Source organism: Poeciliopsis prolifica, unplaced genomic scaffold (assembly GCF_027474105.1).
Source record: "Poeciliopsis prolifica strain line A6 unplaced genomic scaffold, Auburn_PproV2 SCAFFOLD004, whole genome shotgun sequence".
In the NCBI taxonomy this organism is placed as follows: Eukaryota; Metazoa; Chordata; class Actinopteri; order Cyprinodontiformes; family Poeciliidae; genus Poeciliopsis; species Poeciliopsis prolifica.
The window spans coordinates 39,992-57,296 of record NW_026562379.1 but is presented as its reverse complement, the minus strand read 5'-3'; the positions used below and the strand labels follow the sequence as shown (position 1 = coordinate 57,296).

The window sequence follows — 17,305 nt, the reverse complement described above, 5'->3', positions numbered from 1 at the left end:
TTAGTTTTTGGTTACCACGAGGTGGTGCTACAGCCTCACTCACAGCTCCACGGGCTGCATTATAACTCAATACATTTAAATGAGATGCTATCAGCTTTTTTTTCTTTTCAGCTCTGTTGCACCTCGGTGGAGTTTTGGAGAAGTTGGCATCAGTCCACAAATGAAGCGTTGGCAGTTTTGCTTTCTAAGAAATCCTGAGACGTCACTGTCAAATAAGGGTGAAGGTGCATATTGCTTTACAGCGCTTATAAATCTGCAAACATAAAAATGTTTCTGGCAACACTGCGACATTCCCAGTATTCTCAAAAACAAACTCAGCATCACGTTCTAAATTTAAATGATTCCTGCTGAAAATGCCAGTGACTAATCTGTATGGTTAGACCTCTTGCCAAAGAAGACCTCGCTCATTTTTATTTATGGTGGAAATATGTTTATTGCATTACTCCATTTTTACTGCTCAAACGACTACTTCACAAAGAAAGTGTGCAGGAAGAAACATGTACAAATTGCACTGGTCATGCATATAAGCAAAAGGTGACTGTATACAGTAAAATGTAAAAAATAATAATTAGAACCACTTCACCATGCCTGTTGCATTCCATGCGAAATAGGTCTTATAACAAAGAGCACAGTGACTGACCTTAAATAGAAATAGTCATAATAATCCACTCACAGTTTACTCTCTCAGTGCACGTTGAAGCAGCAGACGTTCCCAAAACCGGAAAGCTTTAAACACAAATCACTCTCGGTAGCTTTGAAATCGGCAACAGAGAGATGGAGAAGTGAAATCATGTGCATTTAATACAACTATATGGGCTAAACTACAGTGACAAACTGTCGTCTTGGAGCATCTTTCTACTTTACTGTGGGTCTAAAAAAAATACTTGAATGTTGTTAAAGCAAAGGACTGTAGATGACATTAAAGGAATAATACAATGTTTGTTTGGTTTGGTTTTAATCATAGATTCAGTAAAGTTAGAAAATTAAACTCACAAGCATAATTTATTTAGTATACCTGCTCAAGAAACTCGACTGTGGATCTGTGCAACCACACACTTACACATAAGGGCAATTTAGTACATTCATTTAGCTTAAGGTCCGACCAAACCGTCAAGTGAACATGCAAACTCTCCACATAGTTTAAACCCAGGACCTTCAGGCAACAGATTGAAACATAAAACTTTTCTTTCTACAATCATTTGCTGCAGGTGGAACAGTGTTTACTGAAATACCAACAATTTTTTACTTTTTTTTTCTTTAATGTAGGAACCAATACTTTTAAGTATTGCATTCAGGACTTTGTCATTCCATCAGTCAAAATCCAGTCTAAAATTAGGCATAAGACATTTACAAGAGAAATTCTACAAGCTTGCAGACATATCTTTAAGAGGATGTGGACATGTGACTAATTTAGCCCCAAGAGGTGTTTTTTTACTTTACTGTAGGAACTGAAAAATCCAAAAGACTAGATGAAGTGAGGCAAACATGTACAGATCGACACTTTTGCTGCCAGGCGTCAACTTGTCATCAACACCTGCTGATACAAATAGTTAAAACAGGAAGTGAAAATACGAACCTGACTAAAACCAGCACAGGATTGGTACCGGTGTCTAAGAGGGGGAGGACGATACATGTAGAGTGTACTCTATTGTTTTAGTAATGTTTTAGTCAGAGCTTGATTTACTGACACTGTTTGATAAATGTTTGCTTAGCATGTTATTGAACTTGAACATGATCATATTTGGTTAACTTATATTGCCATGAATATGGCTGTGCATAACTGGACCGGCTTGATTTCCTGAACATTTCACAGCAAATTAGAATGGAAGAGCATCTTCCGACGTTTCTGACACAAAGTTGAATAATTTACAGAAATTATAATGGGGAAAAAAAAACATTAAATAACTATTTTAGCCATTGTTAGTCATTTAAAAACAATTGAAGTTTTGAAACGGTGAAGATTTCTTTCACAAGCACAAATAATGACACTGAAGGAAGTCCAACGAACACACCTTTTGAGATGAACACATCGATGATTACACAGGATTTTTAAGATGCATTTCATGGAACACAGACATTCAATAAACATTTAGATCAGCAGCAACTCATGATCAAAACGTGGAAGAAGGAAATCTACTGATCACATATCTGCAAAGAGCACAAGTCCCACCTGAACCTGCAGAAAAATAAGATTAACACTTGACTCCATATTGTTACCACAGCTTATACTAATGTCAATGTTGAACAAGAAGCACATATGAATTAAAGTAGTTTTGCTCTAAACTGCCCGTTGTGATTCCTTTAGACAGAAACAAACTGAACACGGCTGCTCTCCATTATAACTATTTAACGTAATTTGAAGCTATCTCAATGGCTGGATTCATTTCATTGTATATTTCTGGATACGAGTCGATGTGGTCAGGTAATCGAAGCCAAACTGAATTGAGCAGACTTCAGGATGTGGTTTTGTATTATCACTTCTCTACACTTGGGTTTTTCGCACACGTTCTCAGTCGTACCGTAAAGGTCCCCTACATGCGACTCATTTTAATTAGACATACTTATGTGAAGTCGCCTTTCGATGGCGACAGTATGAGGTGAAAAGCTTCAAGTGAACAGTAGAGGTCAAAAGTTTCACTATGTGGGTGTGTGCGTGTTCAGAAAATAGTTATGAGGAAAGTGACAGCATACAGTAATGCATGTTAAATATCCACAACAGTTTATCGGAGTGCACATTTGATCCCTCTGATCGAAGCAGTTGGGCTTCGGTTTTTGGCACGACTCCCTCTGACGATGACGTTCAGAGAATCATCTGTCTTTGAATACAAGCTGTACATTCAAGATCCCTCTCACTGCAGAGGTCTGTCAAACCGTCTTTCAGACCAGACTGGACTACTTCGTCCTTCCCTGCTCCGGGTTGTGGCACAGAGTCAGTTTTGCCAGTAAGTGCAGCTCCTGTGCTCACGGGTTGCGGGGTATGGAGTGGTCGAGCGGGAAAGACAAGGCGCAGCGATCCGTCGACTTCATGGCTCCTTTGCCGAACCGGAAGGACAGCAGGGAGCAGAGGTGACGAAACACCGACTTGCGGAAAATGATGAAGACCCAAGGATCCATGATGGGGTTTAGAGAGTAAAAGCGGAACGCACTGAAGTTTTCGTTGTCTCCGGAGAATGGCTTAATGGCATTCTTAAAGCCGGCAATCTGAGGAGGAGAGAAGGTTGTGATTAGACGCAGAATTTACTTTTCTTGGGTAAAAATAAAAAGATAGACATAAAACATCTATGCTTTTTTTTGTTAGTTTTTACTTTTACGACCTGCTGCTTTGGTCTCTTCTGTATGTCACCTGGAAATCAAGCTGGAAAACTATCAGAAATATGCAAACACCTAAGAATCAAGATGATCCACGCACACATAACGACTCCTTAAAGGCCTTTCCATCAGTCATGGATGTTTGTTTGCAGAAGACCCTGCAAGCAACTCTTATCTAAAATCAGCTAATGCTCGTCTGCTGAATAGATTTGCTTCCTTGTGTTGCTTTTCCCCCACTTTGTTATTGATTTTAAAGAGTGTTTCCATCAGTGGGAGGCGAACTGAAACTGACAGTCAGGTTTTTGTCCAATGTGCAAAAGGGCAACTCGAGGAAATGGCTTCTAATAGTCGAACTTCTTCACTGAAAACTCTCCTTGAATGTCTGCCTCACAATGAAGATCACTGTCGGCTTCTTGCATCATTTAGCGATATAAAAGCCGTCATGGTTTCACACACTGCAGCCAAACGCTGTTTTACCACAACTGGTTGTTTCTTAGCAGTCAAAACATTTTGTCTGCTAAGAAACAACAGCTAAAGAGACTGATGACCCAAACTACCTGCCGAATAAACGATCATTTAATTCAAAAATGGATGAGGAGAGTAAAATAGAAAAGGCGCAACCATGAGAGAACTTACTTTTGCCAAAGCGTAGTGTGTCTGTCTGTCTAACTGTGTTTGTCTAAAATGGGAATTGTTTGTGTGATGTTTCGCAGAAGATGGCGACACCTTTCTTTTTCAGTAAATATTGATCATCTGACCATGGGAGGCAACATAATCTAGATAATCTAGAGCAAGTTTTGGTGAAGTATTTTTGCTTCTTTTTAAAGTAACGTTTCTTGGCTTTGATGACCTTCATGTGGTAGTGAAACGACAGGAAAGAGGGTTTTGAGAGAGAGGCTGGCAGTGCGGGGCAGACATGCGACCAGAAGGTCAACGGGTCGGGACTCAAACTTGTGAAAACCATCGCGATGAACCGAGGCTGCTGATTGTTTTGCAGTTTTCTCACATTTCAATAAAAAATGTGAGAAACAAATACAGTGCAGCGTTTCCTGCACTGCAGCAGGACCCAGTCCTGCTGCGGTTTATCCAACTCAGATGCCACAAAGCGCTTTCAAATATCGGCAGGCGCCTCTCTAATAAATACACATTGTGAGAATTCTGTTTCGCAACCACAAACTGACCCGAAAACAAAGACCGTACAAGACTTAACTACCAGGTTTTCTTTTGTGCCGACGTTTGAAGCTCGACAGACCGTAGGCAGGCGGCCCAGGTAGAAGAGGCAGCTGCTGGCTGCTCAGTCGCAGTGGGCAGAAAGAGAGAGAGACGCAGCAGCTGGCCCAGGAAGCTCGCCACCTTGCCTTTTCTCCTCTATCAACAATTTCCCATTTACTTCATGAAATATCCAACAAACAGTGGCCTAATTAATGACCTGTGCTGATTGAGAGCCCTTGTGCCGTGGTGTAAATGTTTTGTTTGTTGCTAGGGCCTGGACTGAAATTTAATAAGCTCAGGACGATGGGCGAGGGGCCAAAGTGAGCAAGTCCAGACGGAGGACAAATGAAACTATCGGAGGGACGAGACGCAGGCCTGACTGTGTTCGCCGCCCCGCAGTTTCACACGGAGGGGATCGTTTCCATTGACCCGTGGAGACACCAGTTGGAGATCAGGCTGGATTTAAGCTGCGTGTATTGAATTAAAATGACCGTCGTGCAGGAGGAATGGAGCTTGACATCTTATCAGTGTCGGTTTGTGAGCGGGATTGCTCACGCAGTGTTCAAAAACTTCAAAAATGACTTTAGAACAAGTGAAACTTGGTTCAGTTTGGTTGCAGTACAAACTCCATCTGGAATCAAAGCTTTGGTTAATTCAGACTTCTTGGCCACAACCTCATATTAAAGGCAAGAGCGTTCGCTGTACAGGGTGGAACCAACCAAAAGCCCAGATGTTGTTGATTTGCTTTTAATACTTAATCCTCTGGAACTTTTGGAGTTGCAAAACCAACATTGCATCACAGCTATTACCTAACACACTTGTGAGATTAATTAAGAGTGTCGAGTTGTACACAACAAGACTCCATTTTACATTAAGCACAAAGAAAACTGTGATAAACCAAGCCAAGTTAGCGTCTCCCAGTTCTCCCTGAAGCCGCTTGCATTTGCCACTATGAATTTTATGAGCGCTAGCCGTCCAGGAGGTCACTTTGTAATCAAATGAGCTCTTTGCATATAATTTTGTGAGTTCTTCCATTTGCAAGTTTCGGATTCCTAAAACTGGATTGTATGTTATCGATAAAGGTGCATGCACATTAAAGCAACTCCTGCAGCTTCTAGAAAATTTATGTGACTTTTCACTTAAAAGAAAGCATAAATTTAGCACATTTAAATCGAGACATTCAATAAAGTAGTTCATTTTTTCGGTGTTTAATATCATTTATCCTGAGGGCCAATGTCAATTCTGACTTATTTCTATTCATTTTGATGTACAATTACAAACTGAGTGGTGCATATTTTTTAAGCTGGGAAGCAGCAGGTACATGGCCTTCGCATTCAGTGCAACAAATAGTTTTGCACACCGTTACTCACCATATTCATCCAGCTCTTTGTGTCTGTAGTTATGAGGAAATCCCATTTCCTCCTTGTCGTCAGCTCCAAAAATTCACTTTAGTTCATGAGGCATCGAAGGGAACCGAGAAGTGGAAGCAGATGTTACATATGCCTCTTTGTTTTACAATGAAATGACTGAAATTTCATTGTAAATTCAATAAAATTTTCACCTCTGTACCAATAAGTCAGAAGTGTTTCATTCCTTAAAAATATAACCACTCTGTAAATTACTTTCTGGACAGAAAACAGATAACCGAAAACTCGCTAAATAAGGTTATCACAGCAATAAAGTCGTCAATTTAACCAACCAGCGAGTTATTATGTCACTCTGGGTTAGCATCTATGGTTTGTCACATAAACAATCCAAGCAGATTAATATCATTACTCATTCATTTCAGAATTAAATTTCTCATTCTGAATAATGAGTAATGGCTGAATAACTATTACTCATTATTATTGAATAATCTAGCACCTACAGATTGGTAAGTCACGTAAAAGACAAATGAAAGCCTTTCAGAAAAGTTGTTTTTCCCGCTGCTTGCTGAGAACTGGTCTGGACCAGACGGGCTTTGCGAGCCACTATGAGGTCCTACAAGCTCTCCTCTCTTCAAGGGTGACTGAGAGCTACGTGTCTGTGTGCAACTATTTCCAAAACATCCCCTTCTTTATGGAAAAACACTGCAAAAACACAAAATATCTTTTGTCTGGTGTAAAACATTCTAATATACTTGAAAAAAGACAGAATTAACTTTTCCGCAAGATAATATCCGGTTGTTTTAACAATAATTTCTTAATATTGCCAAAAAAAGGGACTCTGTGGTTCCACCGGCAGATTATTTCACCGATAAGAGAAAAATGTGTTGTTTAAATTAAATAATCTGCTGGTGGAACTAGTCCTTTTTAAAAACAAATAGAAAAACATATTGCTAGAAGGTTACTTGTAAAAGAGTTTGTCATATTGTATTAAAAACCAAAGATGCCAGGTAAGATTTTGTGTTTTTGCAGTGAAGAGGAAGAAGTAAAGTCAAGTGATAGGATACTTTACAGCAGCAAATTAAAAAGGTCAAAACGACGCTTTATGTAAATCCTTTACTGACGAAGGCATGACGCAAAAATTGGATTAAGATGAAATATCTCAGACGTCTTTGGGAACAATAGTGAGCGATCCCTTAACAGCCTTGGCTTCTGATCAAGAAGCTGCTCTTGTTCAGCGATTTATTTCCACACAAAGCTATCATCCCGCCTAATTCATCACGCAGCCGTGCCAAAAACATTTCAAACACACACGCGGGCTTCACGCGGCCGCCCCCCTCGCTTAGCGTCCCGCTCTGCGTTCGCCAACCCGGCTCTGGCCTGCGCTCCTGCATGCCACCCTGCCTCTTATGGTGCTCTCGGCGGACTTTGGAAACAAATTACGAGCCGCTCTCTTTCTGCGGGCTGTGGGGCCGAGACTGATGACATGTCAGGATCTCCTTAAACAGGAGCATAATAATGTATCACTGGGCGTTCAGAGAGCAGAGCAGAAGCAGAGCGCAACAGAACAGAGACGGGGGCCATGCAGGTGCACTTTAAATGTTCCAATTATGAACATGCTGAAGGATATATTAGGCCTGCAAAAGCAAATGTGCTCATGCACACACTGTGTAAACAGCTCATAGTTGCAAACCATCTGCAAGGTTTTTGCATGTAAAGGCCTCGGAGTTAAAGGAAGCTTCACCAATGATGCAGGTACACTTTGATGCAAAAGTATTAATTTTCCACCCAACATATTTAGCTCTAGAAAAAATGAAAAGCCCACTGCTCATTTTCTTTTCTTTTTTTTTCTACAACCAATAAAGTATAACTTCACAAGATGCTCAACATTCATCAAATAATTTTTTTATTTTATCAGATTTATCAGATTTCTCATAAAAATACGTCTTAATTTTCATATAACTATGACTTTATTTTCGTATTATTTGAAGTTAATTGAAAACCTCACGGTTATTGAAAAGCTTCAGGTTATTTCACCAAATATTGATTTCTGAACGCTTCCTGAATGAAAACATTAGTGTTGTTTTATCTAAATACGTTTAAACTTGTTTTCTTTGCATTATTTGAAGCACTGCATCGTTTTTATTATTTTGACCATTTCTCCTTTTCTGCCCGTAAATGCTACATTTTTGCTTAGGATTTCAGAGACGGGCTCTCAGTAGTTCGTAGGATAAAAGAACGATGTTCATTTTATTCAAACATTTACCTACAAACTGTAAAATCAGAGAAACTGGTAATTTTCAGCGGTCTCTTAATTTTTTCCAGCAGCTTCCCTGTCCCGGCTGAGGAAAAATCATTCACACAGCATGACGCAGCCACCACCGTTTCAAGAGTCGACCTGGTTTTCCACAACACATATGGTTCTGCAAGCAGCCACCTCGGATGCTTCTCAGGTTTATTACTGATGAATTAATTGTGGGTCGAATGTCGGTTTTTGAGCTGTTCAATGTGTCGAGATATTTTCTCATAACTGCTTTAAAATTCTTCACAGCTGCTGTTTTCCTTGGTTCTCATGCTTTCGTTTATTCAATTTATTCTCAAATTGCTGAGCCCTCACTTTATTTTTTCTGAATTTTATTTTGGAAAAAAAAGTTTTATTTACTGATGTAAATAAAACAATGTGATAATAAAATACATTGGTTGTATTTCATTATCACAATAGCACAACAGAACATAAAAGAAACGCTGAAGGAGCTTTTGCGAGGTTCTGTGTATCACTGACCACAATGTTAGTTTCGGCTTTTCGCAGGGAATAAAAACCAGGAAATTTGTCGTGGCTTTTCCACGAATCTATTTGCAGAATCGACTCTTCAAGCCAAACTGGTTATCAAGGCAAACATTTCCCAACCTTCCTAAACCATTTTGCCTGGTGCAAATGAGCACATCCTGTCAGAGACACTCAAGACGCTATTTGAGGCAGATAACACGCATGCTTCAGGAAACAGACCCCATTATGGATGTCAATGTTTTGCGACCCATTATTTTCCATCCACCAGTCCTCATTCTACGTATCTCTCTTGCTGCCTCGCTCTTTTACACTGTCCCTGATTCGGTTGCAGTGCCGCAACGTTGCACGTGGCATGAGAGGAGGCATTGTGCAGACAGCTGACCCGCCAGAGACTGGAGAGAAACAATCAGCGTCTGAAGAAGTTCCAGGTTTCTACAGACGCGTTTGATGTGATTCGTAGTGATTAATGCTCAAACTCTTACAGAGGTCATAACTGGGTAGATAAAGTAGATTTATGGTGCAGTTTCAGTGCCAAAAATTAAGACTATTGTGAATTCATAAGGGGCAAACCAATCCATTATACTGTTAGCTCGTTGGTGCTAATGGGCAGCAGGAACATATTGTCTATTGAAACAGAAGCTGCATCAATCGAATGTAGGACAAAAAACCTTCCTCCAACATGAGTTCAGGGGGAAATGTAGCAGACAGACGATGTGTCTGACTTCACAGGGAGTTTTTAAGAGCTTCAAAAAAAAAAACGGAGGTGTTTTTTCTTTCGGCCTATCAGCAGCTCATCACGCATGGAGCTTTTTTGCTGCTGAACGCCATACAATTACAGATAAGCAATTTTATCATCACCGAAGCTGAAGCACTTCCATGCATGCATTCATCTCTGAACTTTGAGAAAACGTGAAGCTTTTATTTACCTCTTTCTCCTTTTAATTTAGCAAAATCTGTATGAAAAATAACTTCATTAGGCATCCTGTATTTCAATCTTGAAAAGCAACTATGCAAAAACATACAGGTCAGGCGTTGTTTTAATGTTTTCTTGTTTTGCTTTTTAATTTTTTTGCCATATGCAGACGGTGCAGCCGTAACACTTCAACATTTAAAAAACATGACTCTGGAGGGGAATTTTCACAACCACAAAGAGAGTTGGAGATACTTATGCAGAGGGAAAAAACGCACAGACGAGTGGGTGTTGTCGGCACCCTTCTGAGTCGCGTTTTTTCCCCTTTAAGATTGCCTTATCTGCTAATTTGCACCTATCACATTGCATGTATGAGTGCAGCCTAAAAAGGGGAGAGCAAATGCTTTTAAGACAGCCTGTGGTTATCTTCAGACGAGTTCCATCAGGGGAATGACACCATTTAAAAGTCCATTAGCGACTTTCCACCTCGAAGTCAGGCTCTAGTCTGCAGTGGGTTTGTTCTTTGGCTATTAGGTCGATTTGCAAAGAACATACCAAATGGATTTAAGGGACAACCACAGAGTTGTGGCCATTCAGTCCGATTAACTGACTGTAAAGATGAGCGAACCCGTTCTGGATTATGTTCACAGACCTAAACCAAGTTTTTATCAATTTCTGAAAAAGAAAAAGAAAAACAAAACAAAAAAAAAAAAAACAGGAAATGTTGTGCTCTTAATTAGAGCCAATGACTGGCAGCTTTTTGTTCTGGTTTTGTTCTTTTAAGAAGGGTAAAAAGTCGTAGGAGTTGCTGTTCGCTGAGCAGCTGAAAAAGAAACTGCTGACAAACATGAAAACAAAAACGAGAAGCTGTACGGAAAGAAAAAAAGGGGGAAGCGAATGTCGAAGAGCGAATGCCCTACTTTCGAAGGAGATGTGTGCCAATAGGTAGGTTGAAAAAATGGACATTTCACGAGTTGTAAAATGTCTTGCAAAAGAGCCTTAGTATTGCTCATGGGTTGTGCTGAAATGTCGGCATCCAGGCTTCAAACTTAAAGATTAGTGACAGACGTGACGAAAGTCTTCGTTTCAAACACAAACCAAGATAAAAGAACGAGTCTTTCATGCTGGGTGTGCTGTTTGTTTAATATTCCTCCTGGAAATGACCAAAAAAATAATTACTCTTCTGGTTGAGATGCACATTCCCACAGAAACCCACATGGACGTTTGCCATGTCTGCACTTTGTCTTCTTTGCCAAAAGCTGCACATATTTGAACATTATAAACTGTGTCCTTTATTTTCACTGGCAATAAATAACAAGCAACTACGCTGCACACTGCTCTTATTTCTGTACAAGTATCCATCATTTCCATCGCAGTTGCAAACAGCTGGCGAATTGTGAGGATAACATTTGTGCTATTTTTTGTGCTCAGCAAACGAATACCATCAGAAAAGCCGTTGTGTGAACTTCAGTCAGATCGCCACTGTGTTCACCAAGCTCAGGACAGTGCACATTATAATGCCTATTGACCCGTGTTTGAATATTCTCAATATTTTTTTAACTTTTCTTTTGGCATGCCTTCATACAATCTCACTAACTGTGTTACAAAATTAAAATATTGGAGAGGAAAGTATCAAGAATCTGGTTGCAAAAGTGGACTCTTCTGCTAATACTAGAGCAGGGTTTTCATTAGTCTAATCACGGTTTGACTCTGTTTTTGTATTTCAGACTTGATGAATTACACAAAATGATTCTCTTTAACTTGTGGTGAGTGGGAGTCAAAAAGCGGCGAAATGGACTTTGAAAGTGATCTAAGATCAGAGTGTTATTACCACTCTGATCCAACACTCCCTTCAAAAACAAACAGAGAAGTCCAAGAGTTAGACGACAGACCTGTAGCTTCTGCAGACTCTCATGCAGATGCGTCGATTAAACAAATGCCAAACTTTCGGCTTCAAAAGGGGTTGTCTCCAGACCGGTGACGATGCTATAAGTGAAAGTTTCTTTTCATTTATAGCTGAAGTTATGCAAGTGAAAACCTCTCATTGTTGGTTCTGATCAGTGTTCTAGATTTTAATGTTTTGTTGGGCGTTGAAAAGATGTCATTTGAAACAACATTAAAAAAAAAAAAAGCTGAATGATATTTAACTCTAAATGTTCTGTTTTTTTTTTCTTAAGTCAACTTGACTCAATAATCTCCAGTTTGACTTCAGGTTAGAATCTAATCGAGTTTTTCTGATCCACAGATTTGTGTCGCAGGCTCAGCTGGGGAGCAGCACCAAACAGCATCAGAAGCAAACAGCACACAATAACAACGATGGATCGCTCTAATAGCAACACATCTGTGCTCAAAAACAATAAGTCGACCAAACAGCATCAATGTTGCTCTCATCTAACAGAGTATTGATATATAAAGTTATGGAACAAAGCAATGGGGAAACAGTCGCCTTCTTCTTGCATCGTTTAGTTGCAACTTAAAATGAGACGTTTCCACTATTATTCTGAAGCTCCTCTGTTCATTATAGCATGTGATAATTGGTGTCAACAAATGAATAAAAAGGTCAAAGTTTTAAGCGATTCCAAAATCCTTTTGTAGCCTTTCAAACAGCTCCTGATAACAGTTCCCAGAGTTTCTCATGACTGTCTTTGTGCTTACACTGCTTGTTCGCAATTTGTTTTAAGGCGTGCACTGATTGCAGTTTTCTGGCCGATCGCCGATTGCAATCATTGAAAAAGCCTGACCTGCAGATTCAGATGTTGGCTGACAGATTTTTTTGTTTTGTTTGTGTGTTTGTATTCAACATGGCTAAAGATAGCAAGACCGGGTCGGTCTGGTAGTGATGTAAAGGAGAAGCAGGGCAAACAGTCGGTACCAGGTGGTACCAGGTGGTACCAGGTGGTGCCAGGTGGTACCAGGTGGTGCCAGGTGGTACCAGGTGGTGCCAGGTGGTACCAGGTGGTGCCAGGTGGTACCGTGTCTTTATATCAGCATGTCTGATATAAAGACAAACATTCTTTCTATCTGTCGGTGGGACCGACCAAGACCGCCTGTGGCGAACCGGACCTTTAGCAGAATAATGAAGTTAAAGTTTCTCTGCAGCCGAAGCATTTCCGTGTTTAGGAGCGAGGCGGGTTCCTTCCCGCTATTGCTGGGACAATTATGAAAACATAAAAAGAAACAGTTTCTCTAACATCAACATCAGACCTACGTTTTTATTTACAAACCAGTGCATGAAAAAGAAAATTCTTGCCCATAATTTGATAGTTAGAGGTGCAGTCAAAGGTCAAAGGTCTCTCAGAGCAATGGAAAGTCAGAGGAAACTTCTTCCCATCACTTCTAGTAAACATTTTGTGTGCACTGCTCCTTAAAATCCCAAAACGCGACGTTGCCTTTTCTGGCAGCAATTATCTTGCTAATGCTGTTAAATCCCTGTTGTCTACATGCTGCTTGGGCTCTTTGAAGGAAGAACGTGCTCTGTGTGCTGAGCGCAAACATTTTGGATAGAACTGCGCAGTTCTCCTCCCTCCCGCCAAAGAATAAATAAATATTGAACAACTACATCATTCAGATAAGACGCTTTCAAGGCTTTAAGTTCTTCCCTAACTCAACCCACTGAACTTGAAGAACAAGGGGCGATACTTACAGCTGGAATACAAACATCCTTCTTCCTTCTTCCTCTTTTTTTTAAACTGTTGCATCATCAGTTGTAAAGAAACAAAGATAGAAGACTTTTTGTGTACGCCATGTCTTTTTTTCCCCCCATCTTTTTCTAAAGATATACACAAAAAATTAGTCACAGTGTGATCTCTCTGGAGTCTTTTTGATTTTTCTCTTAATATTTTCATTTCTTTAGCGAGTCGTTTGGTTTCCTTTTTATTTGCTCTTCAGCACCCGGACAGACGATCACCACATATATGGTGTGTTTATTGGGAGGTATTGTATTTCACTGCTGTCTCTCAGCCAACTCATATAGGCTCATAAATCTTCTGCCGCTAAGGTGGAGCACTAAATTGCACATTTAGCTGTAACGCAATATCAAAAGTGTAACAATTACTGCTGACGGCAAAATGGATTGAACTTCCATTTTCATTCAGCAGCTTAAAAACCGTTTCAGATGTTTTACCCTCTATTCATTTTCACTTTTCAGGATGTGAAGCGATATGACCGCAAAAAACACAAAATCTTACCAAATATTTTTTAGTCTGTTTTCTGGTACAATTAAAAGAAGGCAAAACTAACTCACAAGTAATCTTTCGGTAAGCTATGGGAGCTTAAGTTAATAATTCCTCATTTTTACATTTTTTTTTAATCTTAAAAAAAGAACGAGACCCACTGGCATTTTACTTCACTTATAAAAAAACATTTTGGGGTCATAAGATGCTATTGGAACCTGAACGTTTCCATCAGTTTTAAGATATAACTTGCTGAGAAGTTAGTCTCTTTTTTTCTTATTTCAAGTGTACTCAGATATTCTGCACAATAAACTATAGCAAGAATACTTGGTAAGATTTTGTATTTTTTTTGCAGAGTATCAAAAATGTTTGTCCAATACTGAGATTTTTTTAAAAATCATCATGTTCAAAGAGATGACTACTTGACGTTTAGTGGTTTCCCCCCTCAATTTTTTTATCCTGTTTGTTCGTAAAGTTGTTCCTAATCTATCATGTGATTTCTGTCGTGATTTTATGTAACACTCTCCAAGCACATAGGCGTTTAAATGTTCTGTTCTTTAAATCACTCCTGTGCACTTTGAATGTGCAATACGATCTCCTCCCCTTCGCTGCAGAGTGACACAACAAAAGGGTCGCAGCCCTTGGATGGAGACACTATCCTTGGGTGTGGAGCGCAATTAATGTAATGGTGTGCGAGCAAGGAAGCAGATGAATGACAGGATAAACAATACCTGGCACACATGACGGCAAACCGAAAATACAAACATAGAGGGCTGCAAATAACTTGCAGGTGAAGGGAGTGCATGGCTGCAAAAATATAGATATTTCTGCTGGATGCTTTGGCTGTAACTGTTTAGAGCTTCAGCTTGACGCAGTGAGCAGTTGTTGTCCTGTTGCAAATGGTTCTGTGTTTGAGTCTCTGCCGTTTTTGCAGGATTTCTTTTGTTTCCCACATGCAGGCGTGAGTTATCGCTGCTCTGACTTCCTCCCGCGGTTAAAAAAAATAAAACAACAACAAAAAACGTTTGCTATCTTAATGGGTTTCTCTAAATTGCCCTGAAGTCTGAAAATGCATTTGTGGTTGTTAGTGATGAGCTACAACCCTGCAAGGATCAAGGTAGTATAAAACTGGATGGCTATTTACAACGACCTTTATGGCATGCACACACCCACTGTAAAAGCATTTCTATTTCAATTAAAATTTAAAAGAGAATTTAACAAACAAAAAACGGAAATGTAATTGGAAGGGGGCCATTGAGGGGACTTCCCAGTCAGCCGTGAAGCTGTCAGCGCATCACCGTGTCGCCGTGAGTCATTCTTGTATACCTGAAAGCTAAAGTTGAGTTAAGTGTGTTTTCACACCAGGGCGATGACACGAGAGATCAGATGAGCTTTGAAAACCACCCAAACAAAACAAGCATCCTTCATTATGTAACAGAACAAACTACAGTTCATTTAACCCCGTAAGATGATTACATCTTATGCTCGGTTGGGACCCCGGTATGTTCAGACCGAGCATCTCTGCATTAAATATAGTTTATATAGTTTAAAAAGCGAATAACGTTGGTTTATTGTGTGCAGAAACTGTTTGTCCCCTTAATTCATGATGGCAAACATTTTGTTTACACCAGATTTTGATCAAAGAATCCGACTAATGATTAGTTTAACATCTGGATTTTAACATCTATTGTTTTCTTTCATGCAACACTTTTATGCTTTTACTGTTTCTTTCCGTCTTTCCTTTGATGCACTGTGAGGCGATTTGTCTTGAGTGTGAATGGTGCTGTATAAACTTGCCTTGCCTTGCACAGGTCTGTCAGCAGGTTACAGGCTACAGTCAGACATGAATGAATTTGTCTGTTTACCCAAATCTTTTTTTTTTAAAATCCGACTTACGTCGTGCAACTGTAGTTTAAACAAGAAGCAAATCTGAAGCAAACGGCTGAATATGAAGTACCAAAGCCCTGAAATGGCCTAGTTGAAGTCCCAAGCTAAACCTGACAGGCAAGCTTTGATCCAAAGAGCTGTGCAGAAACACCAAAATCAAAGTATTAGGATAATCAAAACAACATGTATGGTGAATGGCATGGTCTTTATATTCACAGAATGATGCATAATACATGAGTTTAATGGGACACCAAAATCAAAGTATTAAATCTCAGCCCATTTGATCTGCATAAAATGCAGATCAAATGTAACTCAAGCCGTGTGTGAAAACATTTGGAGTCTTCAAACTCTGTCTCGGTTGTTGAAATATCTAAATTTTCTTCTCAAATGTTTATTATCACCAGACATTAATAACCTGGCTCAAACCACCACTTCACAGAGTTTCTCTTTGGAATCATCGTGTAAGCAGAAACATCAGAGTAGAAAGATTTAGTACGATCATTAAATAGCCTTGTGGCTTGTTCTGGAAAAAAACCTTTTTTTTTCTTTCCTGCAATCATTGATATTTTTTTTTAAGTGAAAAACTTCTGTTTCAGGGAGGGAAAAAAGATATTATTCTATTAATACTAATGAAAAGTATGAGAAACAACAAACCTCCTGCTCTCTCCACTGTAATCAGGGTTTTCACTAGAAATTACTCAAAAACTGGAAAATGACCCAAAGTTGCAAACTTACGAAGAAGCAAGATTAAAACTCACCATGTTCCAGAGCTTGAGCCTCGTTCATTTTTATGTATGTTTTGGGTTTGCTATGAAACATCTTGCATTTTATACAAGAGGCAACAAAACCACTGTCCTCTGGCACTTTTGGACATTTAATAGAAATGACTCCAAGTCATTGGGATGGTACAGCAAAAATAAATAAATGTGGAACTGTAACTTTTTTCAAACTTTGGCGCCGCCCTCACAGGAATCACTGCAACTTTATGTTTGAGAGAAATAAAAGAAAAGTAAATTATTTAAACTCAGGCTAAAAAAAGAATTGTTTTGTCATGCATGGCTTCAAGCAAATAAACTTAAAAGACAAACTAAATAGATTGTGAATAACAAAACTGCCAGGACTGTAACCCCGACGACAACCAAAACACTGAACAGGAACACATACACAAACATTTAGGATTATGCCTCTCTCCATTCAAAAAAATAAAAACAAAAAACAACTCTTATTGTTCCGCTTCACAAAGCCAGCTGCTGATTGCAGAGCATCATCTTTCCTGGGAAGCCTGGATGCAGCGCTTAAGCCTCAGCAGCACCTGCAGCACAAAACCAGACGGGAACACAAAGCAGTCACAGCCTGCGCCTTTCTATAACCACGCCACTCCCACGGCACGCAGAGACATCCGATACGTACGGCCCACGCAAAGGTCAAGGGATATTCTCCACCTCTGTGACTGGATTCGATTTCCATTGTGATTCCTCTTCTGCCAGCTAAAATTAGCTTGGCATCAATGAGGATGCTCCAGTATACCGCAGCTCCTATGGGGCCATTAAAGGAAATTATGACCCATAGCAGTACTGTAAAGACAACACACCATAGAATAGAATAGAATAGAATAGAATAGAATAGAATAGAATAGAATAGAATAGAATAGAATAGAATAGAA

General features: G+C 39.6%; 1 protein-coding gene across 2 annotated transcripts in view; it reads right to left on the bottom strand.

Moving 5' to 3' along the window:
* Positions 1-441: 441 nt before the first annotated feature.
* Positions 442-17,305, bottom strand: part of ptgir (prostaglandin I2 receptor) — a 25,604-nt gene continuing 8,740 nt past the window's right edge. For both annotated transcript variants that reach the window (XM_055029064.1, XM_055029065.1), the window contains one exon: positions 442-3,201. In XM_055029064.1, coding sequence (XP_054885039.1) covers positions 2,962-3,201 — 240 coding nt within the window. In that variant the 3' untranslated portion in view covers positions 442-2,961. The remainder of the gene's footprint in view (positions 3,202-17,305) is intronic.